General features: G+C 30.0%; 1 protein-coding gene across 3 annotated transcripts; it reads right to left on the reverse strand.

Moving 5' to 3' along the window:
- Positions 1-3,767: 3,767 nt before the first annotated feature.
- LOC126906780 (vacuole membrane protein 1) lies at positions 3,768-19,173 on the reverse strand. Of its 3 annotated transcripts, XM_050687624.1 has the most exons (9): positions 8,732-9,131; positions 8,552-8,676; positions 8,056-8,204; positions 6,232-6,322; positions 5,974-6,164; positions 5,679-5,910; positions 5,542-5,622; positions 5,173-5,445; positions 3,768-5,114 (listed from the first exon to the last, which is right to left on the reverse strand). In XM_050687624.1, exons 2-9 carry the CDS (start codon positions 8,648-8,650, stop codon positions 4,974-4,976), a joined length of 1,257 nt encoding a protein of 418 aa, XP_050543581.1. In that variant the 5' UTR covers positions 8,651-8,676; positions 8,732-9,131; the 3' UTR covers positions 3,768-4,973. The 3 variants fall into 3 exon arrangements, with proteins under 3 accessions (XP_050543581.1, XP_050543578.1, XP_050543580.1); XM_050687621.1 differs by lacking the exons at positions 8,552-8,676; positions 8,732-9,131 and adding an exon at positions 17,781-19,173; XM_050687623.1 differs by having other exon boundaries at positions 8,552-9,129.
- Between the last annotated feature and the right edge of the window lie 1,599 nt (positions 19,174-20,772).

Below are 20,772 nucleotides of genomic sequence, written 5' to 3' on the forward strand. Positions count from 1 at the left end.
TGTTGAAAAACAATTAAAAGTGTTTGTAGATAATGTTGAAAAGTGCAACATAGTCAACAGATGCAACCATTATATCGCCATATTATGGACACGTGGCAAGGCAGGAATTTTGCTAAAACAAAATAATTGCGATTTGAACTCTATAAAAACGCACAAGTACGCGTCCGCAGTAGAGAAATTATTAAAAGAAAATCATTCGGCCGGAGGAGTATAATATAAGGAAAATGTTTTGTTGGGCAATTATACTTCGGCGACATACCTCTAAATCGTGGAACGAAACATTTGAATATTTTAGAAAAATCTTTGTCCTACAATTACTATCCTTTTGTAACGAATAGATTTAAAAATATTCGATTAATCGAATAGTTTGGGTATTTTGTATTTTTTTTTTTTTTTTAATTACATCAAAGTATGTAATTAGATATATTTAAATTGGCCATGTTAGATATTATAAAGAGATACTACAAAAATGCACCAAACTGAACATACTCTACATGTAATCTGAAAAATATGAAAATAACTGATTTAAATAAATTTATTTGTATACTCGTTAAATGAAAGATTTATTTTAAGAAAATTTCCTAAAAAAAATAGTCGGAATACAAATATTAATACCTAAAAAATTAATAGTAGAAGCATTTGTTCAAATTATTATAGAACTTATTGCTTGAATGTCAGAAAATTTTTAAATTACAAATTTTATGATTTATAGGTGTAATATATGAATAGATATTTAATATAGAAATTAAATATAATAAAACATTAAATATCTAGTGTTGTAATTTTTACGGAGAATACAGGTATACAGGAAGCAATTATAAAAAAAATTGTATTGATCCATAAACTTTTTAAAAAGATATAAAAATTTAAAGTTGAAAATATAAAGTCAAATGTCGAAAATTTTAACTCAAAAATAGTATGTTTTTTACAACAGCAGCCATTTGCACATAAAAGATAAGTTGTCGGGACAAATTTTTTTTTAATTTTAAGTTTTATTTTAACATACAATTAAAGTATTTCTGAAAAAATTTTTAAAACTTAAGTTGAAAAAGTTCACTTTGTATGTAACAAATAAATTTAGTAGTTTGTACAATAAAAAAAGGAAATACTTAATGAATTTATATGAAAAAAATATTTTGATTCTTTATTTTTAAAGAAGTTATGAGTTTTACGAAAAAATGTCGACATTTACCAATGTTAAAAATCGTAATTTTTTGATGATTTATTTAATTTACAGAGGGAACGAAGGATTTTTTTTCAATTTAAAATGCCAATTTTTCGACTAGATATGATTTGTTATGGTTCAACGTATTCTTGAAAGAAATCGGTCTGATAAAGGCTAAGAAAAATGGCCACAGACAAAAAAAAACACATTATAGTAAACTTAATATTTTCTCAGCTTCTCATCGAAGCTAAAAGTAACAGTTGTTACAGCCATAACTTATGTTATTATTAGTATTATAAATACACTAACGAACATTTATGTATGTGAAGACCCACTGAGTGAGCTCCCAAAAAGTTCAAACTTCTTTGTATCAGCATATAAAAAATAACCTTGAACAACAAAGTTATTTTTATTTAAATATAATTTTTAAAATAATAATTATAAAGTAAAAAACATACAAATATGTACCAAATTAGGCATGTTTTGTTAAGAAGAACTTTTTGTAACTTTTTCTGTTTAACTGTTTCATTAATTCCAAATAATTTATTATAATTTTATTAGCTCTTATCATTGATAACGTTTTATCATTGGGCGTATGTAATTTTCATATCTTCATTATAATTTGAAAATAATTTTACTCATTACACCATTGAATATTAAATCAATTTTTTTTATAGTACTAATTTTATTAATCTGAAAGTTCAGAAGGTATGGCAGATGAGTCCAATTCGGAAGATATGAGAGAAACAACAGATACTACTGAGCCGTTGATGGATTCAACAGAGGAAGAAAATGAACTCATTGAAGAAAATGCAGAAGGTGGGTTTTAATTTTTTGTTCACAATATTTAAAAAAAATAACCAACTCAAATTTAAAATAAATTTTAATTTTATTATAGTCATGGGCAGGCTACATGAAGAAATTGATAATCTCAATTTGGTTTTAGACCATTTGGAACGTAAAAATGTTGACATATACTCACGTATAGAAAAACTACTTGCTTCTTTTCAACAAAATGGTACTGACTTTGACAGTAATGAATAAAGTTTTTTTTATTTTGTCAATAATTTATTATAATTTATTATAATTTTTTTATTATTAAATTACTGTCATAAATATATCAAGCATTTTTCTTAATAATTGATTTAAAAGTTTTAAAAGTTAAGTTTTAAAAGATTTAATAGTTAAGAATATAATGTTACATTTAAAATTAGTTAATATCAAACTATTTTTACAATTTAATTAGTATTAATTAAATTATTATTTTTGATCTTCAATTATTTTTCTTTGAAAATTTATTATCCGTAAACATTTTAGAAGAAATATGAAATAAAAGTTTTTTTTAATTTTTACATTAAAATAATTAATCAAAGGTATAGTGTTTGATATTTATTATTACTGGTTACTATATAGATATATTGTAATGTCTTAAGATTGTATATTATGATTAATATAACAATAATGTGGGCAATTGTTTGAATTATAACTGTTATTTTATTTTAAGTCAGAATTTATGTTGTAAATAAGTATTAATGTAATAAAGTTCAAACATTCCAAATTTTAACTTTTTTTTTTCCATAGTTAAAATAATAATACAAACTTTCATTTTAATATGTACCATGGGATAAGGTGTTAGTGAGCAAAAATTTAATTCTTTTTATTTAAAAATGTAATCAATTACTAACACTTTTTCCTCATTTCCTATCACATATTAGGTTGTAAGTTTTATATCAGGTGATAATCAAAAACTTTTTTAAGTGAGTGACACAAACATTTTTTAGTTGTTCAGAAAATTTTACTCTTCAAATAATTTTATTTTTTACTTAAGTTTGTGCATTTTTTTGTATCTTTTACTGTGTAAGATAATATACAAGACGAGTAATGAAATTTTTATTGCTTATAATAGTTTGTATAGTTATTTATTTGTAAATAAGCTGTAGCAAAGTTATTATACTTTGATATTGTTAATGTAGTATTAGTGTATCAACCAAAAAAAATTGTTTTTCTTATTTATCTCATTTTTTTTCTAAGTAGAATAAAGTATTACCTCAATAGAACTAAACAATAGAGTAAAAATTTATAACATTAGTTAAAGAATTTTGTTAAATAATTAAATATCTAATGAAATAAAAACTACTTAATATGACATAAATAAAAAAATGAAGAGCAACAAAAATAATTTTCCTAATCAAAATTTATCATTTTTACTCTCTATATAAGTGATCACCCTTGGTGCTGAGACACAACCTCAAATATGTTATTTTGTATTTGAGGATACTTATTGTATTTCCCTTAAAAATATAATTATATAGGATATTCAGTAACTAAGGAAAAGTTTTTCTATTGTTCTAATTGTTTGTAACAACTGACTTTTTTCCTTACTTTCTAAACACTCTATATGTTACAATATACATCATATTCTAAGAGAGCTTAACATTACATTAATATAAAGTTTATCTTTCTTTTAAGAATAATTAGTTTTATTAATTTGGTAACTAATTAATATAAATACACATATTGTTATTTTATTTATATCATATTTATATTTTATTACACAATCAAGTTTACTAGGAAGATGTTTACAAAATTAATTACAAAATAATCACCGTCAATATAAACTTGTTTAATAAGCAATAAGAAAGTTTTATAAATAAGTATTATTATTTAAATAATCAATATAGAAATTCATTTCACTTGTATTCTTATAAATAACATTTAGAGTAATTGAAGAAACAGAAATTAACAACAATCTCAAAATTAAAGTAAATTATTTTATGACACACTTTTAAGCTGCTCATATTGCATAGGATTATTTAAGTTTGGAATTCAATTATGTTGTCTTTATTAATTATTTAAGATAGTACACAAAAAAATTAAAGAAAATATTTTTATTTCCGGGAATGAACAAGTTTTCAGAAGAGGAACAGCAGTCTTCTACTACTATACTAATTAATAATACTACCAAATATTACTTCCTAAATCACATAATATAATATCAGAGAAAATAACATTGTCTATTGTAGTCATATTATTGCAGTATATAAGAAATATTAAAATTAAATAAAACAATAAACAAATAACAATAATAATTGGGCAAAAAAAATGTTTAATTATTAAAAATAAGAGAAAATTAACTAAATAATTTAGGCTAAACTTAAAACTACAGTGGTTCAAGTGTACAGATAGATAATGAAATGATATATTAAACTCAAGAAAACAGTTTAAAAAAATTATTCTGGTGAGTTGCTTAATAATCTATAATCTAGAACACTAATAATAAATTGACAATTTTACAACTAAAAAAAAACAAAATTTGGTAACACTTGGAGTCATGATGAATAAGTTCCTAGCATTTTAATAAAAAAAATTGTGAGAATTCTTGAAACACAAAGTAACTAAAATAATTTGTAAATAATTTTGGTAATATAGATTATTTAATTATTAATTTGGTAATAGATTCAAACTAAATGTTTTAAATTACTGTAACAAATGTAAACAATTTAATTTGAAATATATTAAACCTACTAAATAAATTTTTTTGGAATTATATTGAGCAGTAAAGTAAATTTATCAAAGTTTCTTCTTTTGGAAATTCAAAGAAAGTTTAAAAAATTAAAACCCTGTACTTTGTAATAACTTTTATAAATATAAATTTAAAATATAAATAAAGAATTTATTTCAAGTATCAGAAGAGCAAAAATATAACAAATAAACAATTAATTAAGGAAAATGGAGATGTTTATTAAATCATAATAACGATCTTAAAGTCGCTTAATTTTACGATATTGAGTTGTTGAATAATTAAATGTCAGTCTTTAGACACTTTTTTTGAAGTCTTATTATTTCGCTTATAATAATTTTGTGCTAATGAATTGACTAAAGACACTATAAAATACATGACCATTGAAAACACAAATAGGTCAAATAACTTCACAACGATATTTGTACCCTGAAAAATCAGTTCAATATAAGTTTTTACAAAAAAAATATAATTTACTAATAGTTACCTTGGAATCTTTTTTAAGATGTAATCTTTGCTTTTGATTCTCTAAAAATTTAGTAATAGGAGCTTGTAATTTTTTACCAAATCCTGGAATTTTTCCAACCATCTCAAGAACACTTTCAATTAGAGTTTCATTGAAAGCAATTACTACAAATAATACTTGTATACTCATTTTAATAGCAGCTTTACCTAATAGCGTAGCACCAAAAAATGTCCAAAAAGGTATTAAAAAGTGACCACATGTTATTCCAGCAAGGTCAAATAAAGGATTTGGTATCTATAAAAAAATAAAAATAATTCTTTTTATAAATTTTATTTAAACAATAAAAGTCAAACATGAAATATTATAATTGAATTATAAATCAAAACTTACAGAAGCACATGCTAAAATACCAAAGAATCCAACTTTTTTCACCAGTTTTTCAACAAATATTTTTGATTTATCAACTAATGTCTGAAAAAAGATAAAATATATAATATATAATATATAATAATATATCTGGAAAATACCATAGTTTCCGGGTGCTCTTCTTTTTTTAATAATTCTTCAAATTCAATTAAATCTTCTTTATCTTCATCAGGAGGCCTTCCAGAGAGTCGTGCTGCTCTTGCCATGAAATAAGGTGGTAATTCTCCAAGTGCAGTTCCAGCTCCCCACATCATGGCTTCTAAACTTACCTTGGACATAATATTCCATAAACTCGCTGTCCAAGTAGGGTCAAGTTCATCCGGACAAATAATTCTAAAATTAGATATTATGAACCATTAGATATTATAAAATTAAACAAAAAGTCATTTTACTGACTGATCAGGATAAGGTGGCTCTGGAAAATTAAGACCTCCACATTCATACGCTGCTAATGTAACGGATGTTATATGAGGACCTAAATATAGTAGGAATGTATGTAAGCCGGTACCAAAGCCGACAGATGATAAGACACCAAGGCCTAACCAATATAAACACCATGAAACTCTTGATTTGGCCCATAGTAACACCTGAAAAACAAAATTTTATTGAATCATATTGACTACCATTTTGATGAAGAACCTATCAATTACTTACTGGAACATGAGGTCCCTCAATGTATGATAAAACAATTGGAGAAGAAATAACTAAAAATGCTAATAGCACATACAACTTATAACAAATTAATCTGAAAATTGAGAAAAAAATGTTTAGAATAAGAGTTAAATAATACTACACATTTTACTTAAAAACTATTTAAATAATAACTTAGAAACTAACTTGAAATTAATAAGATTTTAGCATATTTAAATATATTTTATATATTATATTTTACTATACAGTTTGAAATTTCTTATAACTTTTTAACTTTAAACTTTTATGCAAAGCTGAGAAGGTAATTATTTTACTATGTGTTAATGAATTATTATTATTTGTATCTGTTATTTCTTTTTTTTAGTCTTTACAATTCTGATTTTATCAAAATTTATCAAAAGACCACAAATTTTATCTAATTGAAACGTTATTCTTTTAATTTTATGACTAAACTATTGATGATTTGTCTTTTATGTGTTAATGACCCATTTTAAACTAAACTCTAACATTTAATAAAATATGTTATTTATGTGTAAAAATCACTGTTTTCTTGTTATTACAATTTTTTGTTCATTATTTTTTTCCAATTATTCATGTCTATACTTTAGATTAAACAATATATTATTATAGTGTAGGAGTAAAGTATTCCCATTTACACTTCTCTTTGAAAAAATTTAATTAATTTTTTTCAAAAATGAGATTTAAGTGTTAATTATAACTATTTTTAGAGAGGATTTTTGCAGATTTTAATTTTCATCCAATGTGTATACAGAGCGATTCTTTTAACACTAACCCCTTTATTTTCTTAAAATAATAATTTTTATTAATGGGTTATATTTTTCAAATTATATTTTTAAACTGCAAGAGACATATTTTAACTAGATTATAAAATAGAAAATGATCTAATTAAATAAATTATTGGTCGATAACAAATTTGACCAGTTACTTTGTTAGGTATTAGAATATTTATTTTAAGGTGGAAAGAGAAGGTTGATAAATGTCTAGTAACAAATATAAATGCACCTGTGCTTAGTCATTACTTTAAATTGTTAATAACTTCTAAAATACTGGTCCAAAAGCTGTTATCAATAAATTATTTTCTTAATTACATTATTTTCTATTTTATAAGTTAATTATATATATATATTTTATTTAAAAAAAAATAGTTTATATCCTTAAGACTCATAAGCAACAAACCAAAAAAATACTTAATTTTTAATGTTTGTCTTTATAGGAAACCTTATAGGTTGATTTTAATACTAAATTGTTTATTTCTTATTATAATGGTGGTTTTTTATAAAAAAATATTAGTAGTACCAATATTATTGGTACTACTAATATTGGTTACTATTATTATTAATAATCACAAAGGTTTTATTAAATTTACTTTAAGGTTAATAATAGTTAATAATTTTAAATTAATTAAAATTTGATAATTGTCTTTTCAAAGGTTTAAGTGATTAAATGAAGTATGAATGTTTTATACAATAAAATTGATGAAAAAAATTATTGATGTAAAATTCATGTTACGCCATAGCACCATCTTGAACTAAAATTTTAAATACGGCCCTGAGTATGTATTGAAATTTAAGCTTACAGTAATGTTTATAGCTATATGCATTATTAAGGAACTATTATATTTCATTTTATTAACCAGCCCTGATAAATTATGAATAAGATTTTAAAGAAAATTAAAAATTAATATTAATATTTCTCCACATTAAATTTTAACTAAATAGTGGAATATTAATAACTATAATTTTCAGTTTTATTTTAAATTTGATATTTTCAATATATTAAGAATTAAATTGGCAAAATTTAACTTACTTTTTAATAAATGACTTGGTTAAAAAAACTACTTCTTTACAGAAACAATCAATAGTTAAAATAGGATGTTTCCATATCACAATTGAATGAGGGTCCATAGTTACAGACTTCTTAAGTTGTTTTAATTTTGAATTGCCATTTTGAAATACCTTGAAAATTCAGATTGAAAATATATCAGGTTTTTTTTTTGTATAAACAATTCATATACTATTAATTTACATCACTTTTATATAAATTAAAAATCCATTATTTTGTTTTAAAATTTGATGCATGATATCACAACTACTTTTTTAATTGTAACAGAAATATGTATTTTAATTTTGTAACACGTTTCTTTTAAAAAACCAAGTTTTAAATTATCAATTTAATGAATAATCTATTAAGTAGATATTTAGTAAGACTAATTTACTAAAAAAGTAGAACAGTGCACATAATTTTAGTAAAAATTAAACAATAGTAATCATTAAGCGATTTTTAAGATACTATAATTACTTACTTTAGAGTTTTTCTTTTGTTTAGAGCTAGGTTTAGAATCTAAGGTAATAGATTCTCCAACAGAATTGTTGGTAACTGATCCCTTAGACTTATGACGCATCCTTTAGTATGATAAAATTCTAAAAGCTATAATACTTAAAATAAAGCATACAATGCAGTCAGTCAAACGATAATTCGGTACCTTTAACAGAGGAGGGGCAGTTTCCTCTATTGATCGCGATACTTCTATCAGATCATATTTGAATTGAAATAATAAATGTTATAATTAAAACATAAATTAGTTTTGTTACGTCAAGATAACAACGAATCGCGCGACAAAGTGACGATTGAATTTTATCTGAATGTGGTAATACACTTTATTCTTTATGAAACTAGGAAGCGATTTCAATAGCGTGACGTAAAGCAATATTGCTTTGCCGTTGTCTTATCATTGTTATCAAATTATCAGCCGTAAATTTTTAACATTGGACCAAGTTGATAAACCACGTGGAACACGCTGAAATTGGATCAAATGACGATTGGGTATATTACGCTATAGTATAGCACATTTAACTATTCATTGTATAAAAATTATTAATAAAGTTTTATAGGATCATGCTACGAGTTATAAATCATAGTGTAATCATTTTATTCTCTAAATGCTGGCTTTTTTCCCAAGGGCAAATCTTTTTTCATTTCATATATTATATTTAGTTAATATTTACGCAACATAAAAATATAATTGTGTAGGTAACAAAAAATTATAGTATCTAGTTAAATATATATATATAAATACTAGCATCTGTAATTGCACATATACAAATAAATTTGGAATAAAAATTATTAAAAATATTAAAACACATTTTTCACTAATAACTTCATTTATCCCTATTCATATACTACTGTAGTCGATTTAAAGAAATCATAAAAAAACATGCTAAATATATATAAATTTAAAATTAAAATTATATTAAAAGTATTAATTTAAAACTAAAATGTATATAAAATATTTTACTCAAAAAGACACAAAAATTACTGAAAAATCGCGGATACGTATATTAGAAACAATATTACCATTATCAATACTAATCATATACTATTAAATACTTATCTAAGATTGTGTCAGTAGTTTTTATGACTTTTTGAGTTCAATTTTTTTAATATTTTTTAGTTTTAATTTTAAATAACATTTGCCATAAAAGTTCAAAGTTAATATTAGGTTATTCATTTATCATAAATAAATTATTTTCAGAAGTGTATATTTACGTATATGAAATTGTAATAAATGAATAATAACAATTTTTTTTTAACAAGCTTTGTTACGTGTTTCTAGAATAAAGAATTTTAATTTATTTGTGCATATCAAAAAAATATTTGGTTTAAGGTTGCAACATAATAATATTTTCTTGGAGAGGTTAAGTTTAAATTTGTAACATAATATTTAAATAACAAAATTTTAAAAAATGATGATATTTACAATTTAAATAAATTTGTTCTTAAAATTATCCATCAAAAATGTATACCTTTATTAAGAAATTAAAATTATTTTTAAGAAGAGCAAATCCAATCTTTCGTATTAAACATGTAATTAATGTAATAATTTTTATAAGTCTAGTATAAGATACTTATTGGTCGGCGCCCGCGGTACCGGACCGGCGCGTCTCCGCGAGCGAAGCGGCGGAAGAGTTGGACCGGAGGGTGGTCGCAGCTTGCGACTTCGCCCTCCCGGCCAAACGACCGCCGTCGACTCGCGGACCGCCAGTCCACTGGTGGAACGCCGAGGTGGCGGTCAGGCGTGAGGAGTGTGTCAGGGTCAGGAGGACTATGACGCGCTCCAACCGTTGGCCGCGGGACCCGGAATCCCCGGACCCGAGGGAGGCGCTGAGGTCGGCCCGCAAAGAGCTGAAGCTCGCCATCAGGCGGGCCAAAGCGAAGTGCTGGGCCGAACTCGTGAAGTCGGTGGACCACGACCCGTGGGGGAAACCCTACCGGGTCGTTATGCGGAAGCTCCGCGGTTCACCGGCTTCCGGTCAGCTGGAGGCGGAAGTGCTGGAAAGGGCGGTAGACACGCTCTTTCCGACACACCCGCCTCTGCCTCCCCCTGCGTTCGGGGACGACGTGTCGGTGGAGGAATTCACCACCCAGGAGGTGGCCGACGCGGTGGCGCGCGTACGGGGCCGGAACACAGCTCCCGGCCCTGACGCGATTCCAAACCGGGTGTGGGGGTTGGTAAACGACCTCGCCCCGGACTGGATACGCGCCGTCGCGAACCGCTGCCTCTCGGAGGGTGAATTCCCCACGAAGTGGAAGAAGGCCAGGCTGGTGCTTCTGAGAAAGGGTGACAAGCCCGAGGGTCTCCCCTCGTCGTACCGACCGCTTTGCATGTTGGACGACTTGGGGAAAATCCTCGAGCGGCTGCTCGTCACCCGGATCGAAGCCCACCTGGCCGACGTCGGCGGACTGGCCGAGGGCCAGTATGGTTTCAGGAGGGGGAGGTCGACGGACGATGCGGCCTCCCTCTTCAGGGACTTGGCCCTCAGGGCCAAAACTGAGCAGGGCTTCGGGTTGGCGGTGAGCCTGGACATCCGAAACGCGTTCAACTCCGTGCGATGGTCACACATCCTCGGAGCGCTGGACGCGTTTCGGGTGCCTCCTTACCTCGGGCGGATGATCCGGTCGTACTTTAGCGATCGGGTCATCTCTTACGAGAGCGCCGCGGGCCCGAGAATCCGACCTGTTACGGGAGGCGTCCCGCAAGGGTCAGTTCTCGGGCCTTTGCTGTGGAACATCGCGTACGACGCGGTGTTCCGCGTTCCGCTACCACCGCACGTGCGTGTCGTCTGCTACGCGGACGACACGCTGGTGGTGGCGGAAGGCGCCTCGTCCGAGGAGGCTGGATCCCGGGCAAACTGCGCGCTCAGAGCAGTGTCCGCCTGGATCCAGCAGGAGGGGAGTGGACTCAGCCTCGCCCTGGACAAGACCGAAGCGGTCTTGTTCACGGGCAGGTACAAGTTCACTCCTCCACGGCTCGCCGTGCTGGGGGTGGAGATCCCGCTTAAGGACTCCATGACTTATCTGGGCCTCGTCATAGACAAACGTCTAAAGTTCGGGCCGCACATTACTCGTGCGGCCCAACGGGCCCAGAAAGTCATGAATTGCCTGGCGGGAATCATGCCCAATCTGGGAGGGCCGAGAGAGATGCGGCGCAGACATTTAGTCAGCGTCGTACAGTCGGTCCTCCTGTACGGGTCCCCGGTTTGGGCGGATACTCTTGAGTATTCGTCCAAAAACCGTGAAGCCCTGCTCAGGGTGCAGAGGCGGGCGGCGATCCGGACTGTTTCGGCGTACCGAACGGTGTCCGGAGTGGCGGCGGGTATCCTGTCGTCACTGCCGCCCGCCGACCTGCTCGCCGAGGAACGCGCCGCCGGGCATGAGCTCCGCCGAGAGCGAAACCGGTCCCTCGAACCCGAGGACCGGCTAGCGCTCAGGCGGATGACCATGTTCCGGTGGCGGACTCGCCTCTCGGAGGAAACGAGAGGCGAGTGGACCAGGTCCCTCATAGGACCCGATCGGCTGGACAGGTGGGTGGACCGGACTCACGGTGAGATGACTTATCGTCTCACCCAAGTGATGTCCGGCCACGGCTGCTTTAACGAGTACTTACACCGTATTCGTAAAGCAGCCGCGCCGACGTGCGACCACTGTTCGGATCGCCCGGGAGAGGCTGATAGCGCTTTGCACACCCTCTTCCGGTGCGAGGCGTGGGCCCAGGAACGGGACTCTTTGGAGTCTCAACTAGGGTCCACGTTCCGAGTCGGGTCCATGGTGGACCTGATGTTGAGGAGCCGGGAGGCGTGGAGGCTCGTCCAGGTGTTCGCCGAATCCATCTTGAAAAAGAAGGAGGAAGCTGAACGCCTGAGACAGAGGCAGCCGCGCCGCCCGGTACAGGAGGACCTAAGGCGCTGGTTTAGGCCGGCGCCTTAGGTANTACAGTAAATAAAAGAGATCCTAGAGCAGTTGCTATCATTTTGGCAAAATTTGCTGGGCCGTTTGACACACCAAAGGGCATGCGTTTAAATTGATATAACCCATCAGGGGTAATAAAAGCCGTTCGTGACCATGTTACACTATCATTAATAGGAATTTGATAGTAACCACTAAACTAGTATCTAAACTAGTAAGATCTAAACTAGTAAAATATATGTTACCATGAAGTCTGTCAATCTGATCGTCGATTCTTGGCAAAGGATATTTATCTTGTATGGTCTTCGAGTTTAATTTTCGGTAATCCACACATAATCGAACATCTCCCGTTTTCTTCTTGACCAACAATACTGGACTGGAGTATGGTGAATTGCTGTCTTCCACAATATCAGCATCCTTGAGTTCATTGACTAAATTACGTACTTGTATTCGTTCGTGAAAAGATAGTCGATATGGTCGATATACCACTGGCTGATCGTCATTCATATTAAGTTTCATTTCCGCTAAATGTGTACACCCAACTTGTCGTATATTTTTCGCCACGAGATCACGGTATTCGTTTATCATTGCCAGTACGTCTTGTAATTGATCAGTGTCTAAGTCTGTGATAACTTCGTCTGCCGTAATTAATTCATTATTTACTTCACGAGTACACATTTCGTTGTTATTACACAACTCAGTGAAAGTTACACCGCGGGTAACTGTGTCACCTTTTTTGACAACGAATTGTTCATTTGACAAGTTCAAAACAGGCACTTGTGTTAGTCCTTTATCGTCAGTCGAGACTAAACATCGAGGGACCAATTGTTTTGAACTACGTAGTCCTCCTTCTATACATAATTCAGTTTTCGGTAAATTTGTACTAACCGATATGTGTCCAACATGATTTTTTGGTATTACGACGGCCGTAGTCGCCCATAGTGGCACTTTGTTGTTTGTGATAACAGCTATATTTGGTATGACTTGCTCTACTGTCAGTTCTCCAGCAGTACTAGTGATCATGATATGTGGTTGTTCAGTAAATGGGTGTCCCACTAACAACGGTATATCTTGTATTTCGTCAGGCACTACATTAACGGGCACTCTTGCTACTACTCCATCAATAGATATGTTTGTCTCAAAACGACCTAACGAATGAACTTTACCAAATCCATAACCAACAAATTCATCTGTTACTTGAGCATCATAATCAATTAACAGATTATTGACATCACTCAAACGCATAGCAACACACGCTGCTCCCATGTCGATGTATGCCCTAACTGTAGCACCGCTTATGACAGCATCTTTAAAGTACTTGGACTGTGCACCTACATGTCCAACTTGAAGTACTGATCTATTATTATTTTGATTTGTCATAGTTATTTGTGAAGTACTTGACTTTGTTGCAGTTGTACTTGAATTTCTCCTCACATGACAGTCTCGTGCCTTGTGACCAGGAGTTGAACATTTAAAACAAGTTAAAGTCGGTTTTTGGGGATAAGTTTTTGAAGTATGACCAACAGCTCGACATCTAAAACACGTTACTTCTACTTTCGCCAAAACTTTAGATTTGTTCGCATAGCCGTTAAATAAACATGACTTTGATTTTTCATTTGATATGTATTGTGATGCAGACTATAAATGTTGTAATAGTTCAAACGGACGACTATAATTTGTTAGTGGTCCCAGGTAGTCACTATAACGATCATTTTGCACACCAACTACTATCCACTATATAGTCTCACTGTCTTACATTTTTGCTTTGTTACATCTGGACAATTTTTCATAAAAATATTCGATTATATTTTGTCCTGGTTTACGATTGTAACTTTGAGCGTCCAGTCTACACTGCATAACATCTTCCACAGACGATGATATAAAATTTTCCCTTAAAAGTTTAGTCCAACTAAACCAAGTACGCGAGATAGATGGTAGACTATCACGCCAAATTTTTGCAACGCCTGTCAGTCTTGACAACGCAAAGTGTTGAATGGCAACATCATCCCATTCATACAATATTGCGTACTCTTCCATTTTACTGATCCACTGATCGATTGCCATTGTACTATCTACTGGATCATACACCGGCAAAGCAACTGATAAGTCAGCCCACAAACGCATATGATTGTCACGTCCCATTGCGCTTACACCACCACTCATGGCACCATTGCTCAGCCCCACTTCTTCCTTGTTGTTCAATGCCATACTTGCACACAACACAATGGGCAGCAAACCGATATTTTTTTTTACACTAATGCGACCTTTGACAATCTACTACACCAACTACTTGGCTATTTTCGGCTCTGGACTAGCCCAAGTTAAAATTATGACGTACCGTAGAATACACGAATAATTTTCTTTACAGACAAAATTATAATTTTTCAAACACGCGCACTTAATTTTTTTTCAAAAAATTTTCGCGTTACCATGCACAATAACACAATAAAAAAAATGTAATAATTTTAACGTATACTTAACCACATTCGAACTAACCCTCCACTCGTTATCCACGCGTTTACCCCACACCTGAACTGTAATAATTTTTATAAGTCTAGTAGATACTTATTAATAAAATTAATAACGCCAACTTTAAATATAAAATATAAATGTATATTACGTGTATAACAAATTAACAACACATGACTAACGCAGGTAATTCGCACGGAGACGATAGAAGGTCAACTAACTCGCATTACCATCCATACGGATGACACAACGGTCGATCACCAGTACAGCAACGATAAGCTGACCCCTCTACTATATGAACTATATATCACATTATTAAATTAAATTTGAAGGGTTTTGTCCAAGCTAGAATGTTTGGATCATTGATTACCAAATTTATTAATTCAAGCTTCATATCGATATCCGATTAATCACTAATATCCTGTATTGACTTACCTATTAAATATTTCAGACTCTCAACACATGCTGATTAATTGATTCAAAAACAAGTAGATCACTAGATATCTTTTAAGATAATTAGCTTTGAAAATGTTGGCTTATTCAAGTAGTATTTATTTCAGTTTAGTATTTTATTTGTTAACATATTTACGTTGTAATTAAAAAAATGTATTCGGTATTTTTATATGTAAGAAGCGATCAATGGCATAATTAGGGTAATTTTTTAAACAAAAAAAAATGTATCTCCACCATATAATTATTTTTGTCACACCCATACACTGCCGTGCTAAACAAAAACAGGATAACTCCAAAATTAAAAAAAAATTTTTTTTTGTTTCTATAGGTAAATTTAGTGGTTTTACACCGATTTTTGATGTAAAAATAGCATATTTCCTATTAAAACCAATCTAAAATTGAAATATAAAATAAGAAAATATACGGAAAGTTCAATATATTTGATGTTTTGTAAGCGAAAACACAGTAAATCCAAATACTAAGCAAAAACTTGGTATATCACATAAATAATAATGGAGTTACCGTCTTTTGACTTATGTTCATACATTGGGAAAAAAGGGTATCTTGATTTACTGTTAAAAATGTTTTTTTGTGTTCCTGAAAAATCATGTTGACTGGAGTTATCCTGTTTTCGCTTAGCACGGCAGTACCCCCTCCATGATTACGCCAGTGTAATGGATAGACATAAAAAAAAAATCCAATAACTTATAAATGTTATAAATATATGAATCTCTATTTCCCTTGGTCATGGCATCATGCGTGAAAAGATGGACAGATTTTGCTAATTATTTTTTTTTTTGCGTTTGTTATTATTAGAAGAAGGTTCTTATGAAAGAAAAAATTAAGAATATTGCGGAAAATAAAAAATTTAAGAAAACAATGACTATAATCTACACGCACTTGATAGTTCGCATGATAATTTATCTTCATCTATTTAATGGTAGTAATAACATAATTCTATAAAGTTAAATTAGTATCAATAAATTATAGTGTATCCAAAGTGTTCACCATGTCTACTAACAAAAACACAGACATATTAAAAATTGGTTGTGTTGAGTCAACATATTTCTTCTAGACAATCAATTTTTTCTTGTTTGTACAATGCATATTTGTATAATTTTATTATTCTTTGAAAAAAAATAATTCATTAGTAACATAATGATATTTTCTTTTTCATTTTATTAGGTTAACTAATAAATAAAATCATCTTTACTGTTAACATATAAGTGAATGAATAATTTCACAAGTAGATAATATATATAGTTAAATCATTTTTAATATTTGTTATTATGCAATTTTAATGAATCATATCAATTTTAACGAAAAAGAATAGAATACCAGTCACTCTAATTACTTCAAAAGACTGATTTATAAAAAACGGTATTATACCGAATTAGTACCAATATATATTTTTTAAATCTGTAATTGAAGTGCATTGCTCATTTTAATTATTATTGTGTTTTATTATTTATTAATTTTATATTTTTATTAACTTTTATTATTTAAATATGATTATTTAGAATTCTAATTATAAAATGTTAAAAACATTATATATTTATTATCAATATTATTATTTACCATGGACATAAATTAATATATATATCTATGTTAATTATTACCAAATTGAAGATTAGTACATTTCTTTTGATGTGGATTTGGTTGTTCAACTGTTATCACCTAAATTTTCTTAAACGCATTACTCACTTACAAGACAATGTACTAGAAAAATATTTGGTAATAAACAGAGGGACAAATTAGTTTATTGGCATTTAATTGAAATAATGTATGGTAATTACAATATCTGTTCAACGCGATATAAAGATAAACACATCTGTTATAATAGAATAACAACTATTGTCACGCCATGATAAACATTGAAGTAAAATAAAAGTGATACGAAAAGACTGATATACAGACGAGTTAAAAATCTATTGATGTTACCAAAACAGCAGTGTTTGTATTCGTCCTTAATATTGGCGTATAAGTTTTGATTACTATAAATGCAACACTAATGTCGCCACTAGTTCTATTGTGAAAACGTTTTAAGTTTAATATGGTTGTTAATTTTATTTAAGTCATCGACTATTACAAAAATTATGCACTGGTAGATTGTCCTCCCCCAGTTTATATATTTTTCGTTGTTAACTACGTGTCGAGTTACTTTTATAATATTGTTTTTTGATAATTTGTAATTTTATTTTAATCGACAGTAACTCAATGATTCAAAGACGTTATTCATTTGCTGATTATACATAAAAAAATAAACTACTAAATATATGAACTTTTTATTTTAATTTTGAAAAATATAAAAATGATCGAATAACATTAAAATCAACGTCAGGTAATAAATGTTTTAAATAACTTACAAATACTCGTCCGCATATTATGCCAGTTGCATTATAATCACATGATAGTTCTTTTAATTGGCTTAAAGATTTCTCCACTGCTAACTTCATACACATTTCTTCATCATCTATCTGAATAGCACCATATAATACTGTTTCATAATTTTTCGATATTGTAGCAAGACGATTTTTTATCATGTGTATGATTGTTTTAATTTTAAATCTTATAGGAGTTATAATAATTGAATGAATTTTTTCTAGGAGATCTTTGAAAAATATATCATTTTCTAAACCCGTATATTTGATGAATTCTGTAATTTCTGAAATGATGATTTTTTTGTAATTTTGTAAATTAGTCAATCTTTCCTTTAACACAGTTTTTTCTTTAGCATACACCAAATGTCTCCACACAAATCGCAACATGATAGTTTGTAAGATTTCCAAAAATGTTATCTGATAAAATTGAATATTTTTGAATCCATCAGCTGAAATGTACACACAATGCGCTTTCGTGTTTGCTTCTTTGAGTCTTAAAAGCGGTCCAGTCCAGTTAATTCTTGGACCAAATATTTCTAACGTATCCCATAGCTCAGTTTGTCGTTTTAAAACTAGATTGTTTAAGTATAATTGCTCCAAGTCAAAACGTTCCTTGCCATCCATGAGAACTGATCCGTCTTCATGATTTTTTTTTATTAATTCTCTTATCAATTTTTTATTGTCGTATACCAATGCCGTGACATCACTCAAACGACAATTTTTTTGTTTTCTACAAGATTCGAGACCTTCCAATTTTCTGTAAAATTGAGATCCTATGTATTTGTCGTTGAACTTGTTGGCTGTATTACATTTACCAATTTTAACAATAAACTCTTCTAATTGTTTTTCAATAAAATTATGACTTTCCATAATGTTTTCAATAATTGGTTTAGATATTTTTTTCATGTCAAAAAGTGTTTGTATGTATGGATGCAAACGGTTTATATACATGTAAAAATGCCACATTTCATCTATGGACTCAATATTTAAGTTATGTAAAGTGACCAACATGTTTATAGATTCGTTGAAAATATCCATAATTACTAAATACAACGTGTTTTTTTCAACTTTGTCTTGAACTTCCATTACTATTTTGGAAACACGCATATGGTACAAAGCGCTATAAGCGTATCCACACATGAGACTCATTATTCTCTTATTTCGCATTTCATCAATGTTTTTTATTTGTATAGATTTAATATTACCTAAACTTAGTGAAATATCATGTTCTATGTAACCTGTTCGAATTTTTAGGATTATATTATAAGCGTCAATTTCATTTTGTTTAGAATGTTTTATTTCTTTGTTCATCAAACAACAAATAGTTTTGAGAAAAAAACATTTGATTAATATCATAATCATCTTACGATACAACATAATATTAGTTTGATTTAATTTTTGTACTACGAGAAAAATTCAATAATTTATAATATTAATTATACATTTTATAATTTAATTGTTAATACTTTTATAATTCACCGAGTAAAAAAGTAGGATTAAGGCGAAAAAAAAGAAGAATTTATCGAGTAAAAAAGAATTCTATTACTAAAACAAGTAGTTTGGCTTACGTGTACTATTATTTACACTGTAATAACATAGTTTTAAACGTAGTTCAATATATTTTCGTATAAAACAAATTTCGTGGGTGTAAATAAATTTTTGTTTTTAAAATTAGTTATATTTACAAAAAATAAAAGTCAAATTCCATCCTGAGGTTTATTTTTTTGGCTTATATTTTTATTTGAACCCACATGTAACCATACGGAATAAAATTCTGTACAAATTTAAACTGTTTTAAAAATGTATGAAATTTTTATTCCTTAGGTCCATATGCTTTTTTTTAATTTAACTAAATGATAAGCGTAATTTAATTTTAATAAATCCATTTTGTAATGAATTTCTTATGACATGCATTTCCATTCAAGGGTGTCGTCACACTGAGTTACATTAGAACAGCTGCTCAACTTCCAAAAAGGGTGGTAGGTTAGCTAATGTTTGCTATATAAATAAACTATTATAAGTAATTGAAATATTTATGATTATTGACTATTGTCTTTATAAATTTAAAGACTTTATAATCTAATAAAGTTGTAAACATATAGTTGCTAAAACGTTAAATCCTGAATAATAATTTCTATTCAATAGAATTCTTCATAATAGATATCAAACATTTACTAGGCAAAATATATGAGTCTTATCGATTGCAATGGAATACGAGTCTGTTATCAGTTATGCTTTGTTTAAAAATGTTATGTCCAAATATGCAAACTATTTGTAAACACTAATAAAAATAAGGTAATCCCAATTTATCCTTTAATTTTTTATGCGTATTTTCCATTAAGAGCTAAATATTGTTTGGATTCCTTCAAATTTTTTTCTTAAATTATTAAATAAAGTCATTCAATAACAAATAACCTAGTTTTGTAAGAAAAGCTTCTATCAATTTTTTTTAGTTATTAAAAGGTAATTGAAAAACTATTAGAAGTTAAGAGTAAAAAACTCATGTAATTCTTGAGAAGTGGTTAGTGATTTCAAATTTAAACAATTTTGATTTTGGTGTCAGTGTTTCTACTTATATTTATTTATCTGTTGTATGAGTGGTTATTTTTTATAAATACTAGACAAAATTTCTTCTTATTACTATAAATGAATATTTATTTAAATCGTTTCACTCTTAAAAAATTACTAAAATGAATTCATCGATTAGAATTTTGAAAGGTTTTTCAATTGGCGACTGGAATTATTTTTTAAATATTTAAAACTGTAATATGTCGATTAATTATGATTTGTCGAATTGACAAGCACTTGATAGCAACCTATATATTACTCACTAATGTACTTTTAGCGTTGGTCCTTTTTTTAAACTTAATATTATTAACTATTTTCAGATATGAAATTAACATTGTAATTTATTTACTTAGGTAATTAAATTTATTGTTAAGAAGTATCTCATTAATACTTTGATGTGATATATTAT

This window comes from Daktulosphaira vitifoliae, unplaced genomic scaffold (assembly GCF_025091365.1).
Source record: "Daktulosphaira vitifoliae isolate Bord-2020 unplaced genomic scaffold, ASM2509136v1 Scaffold_5, whole genome shotgun sequence".
In the NCBI taxonomy this organism is placed as follows: Eukaryota; Metazoa; Arthropoda; class Insecta; order Hemiptera; family Phylloxeridae; genus Daktulosphaira; species Daktulosphaira vitifoliae.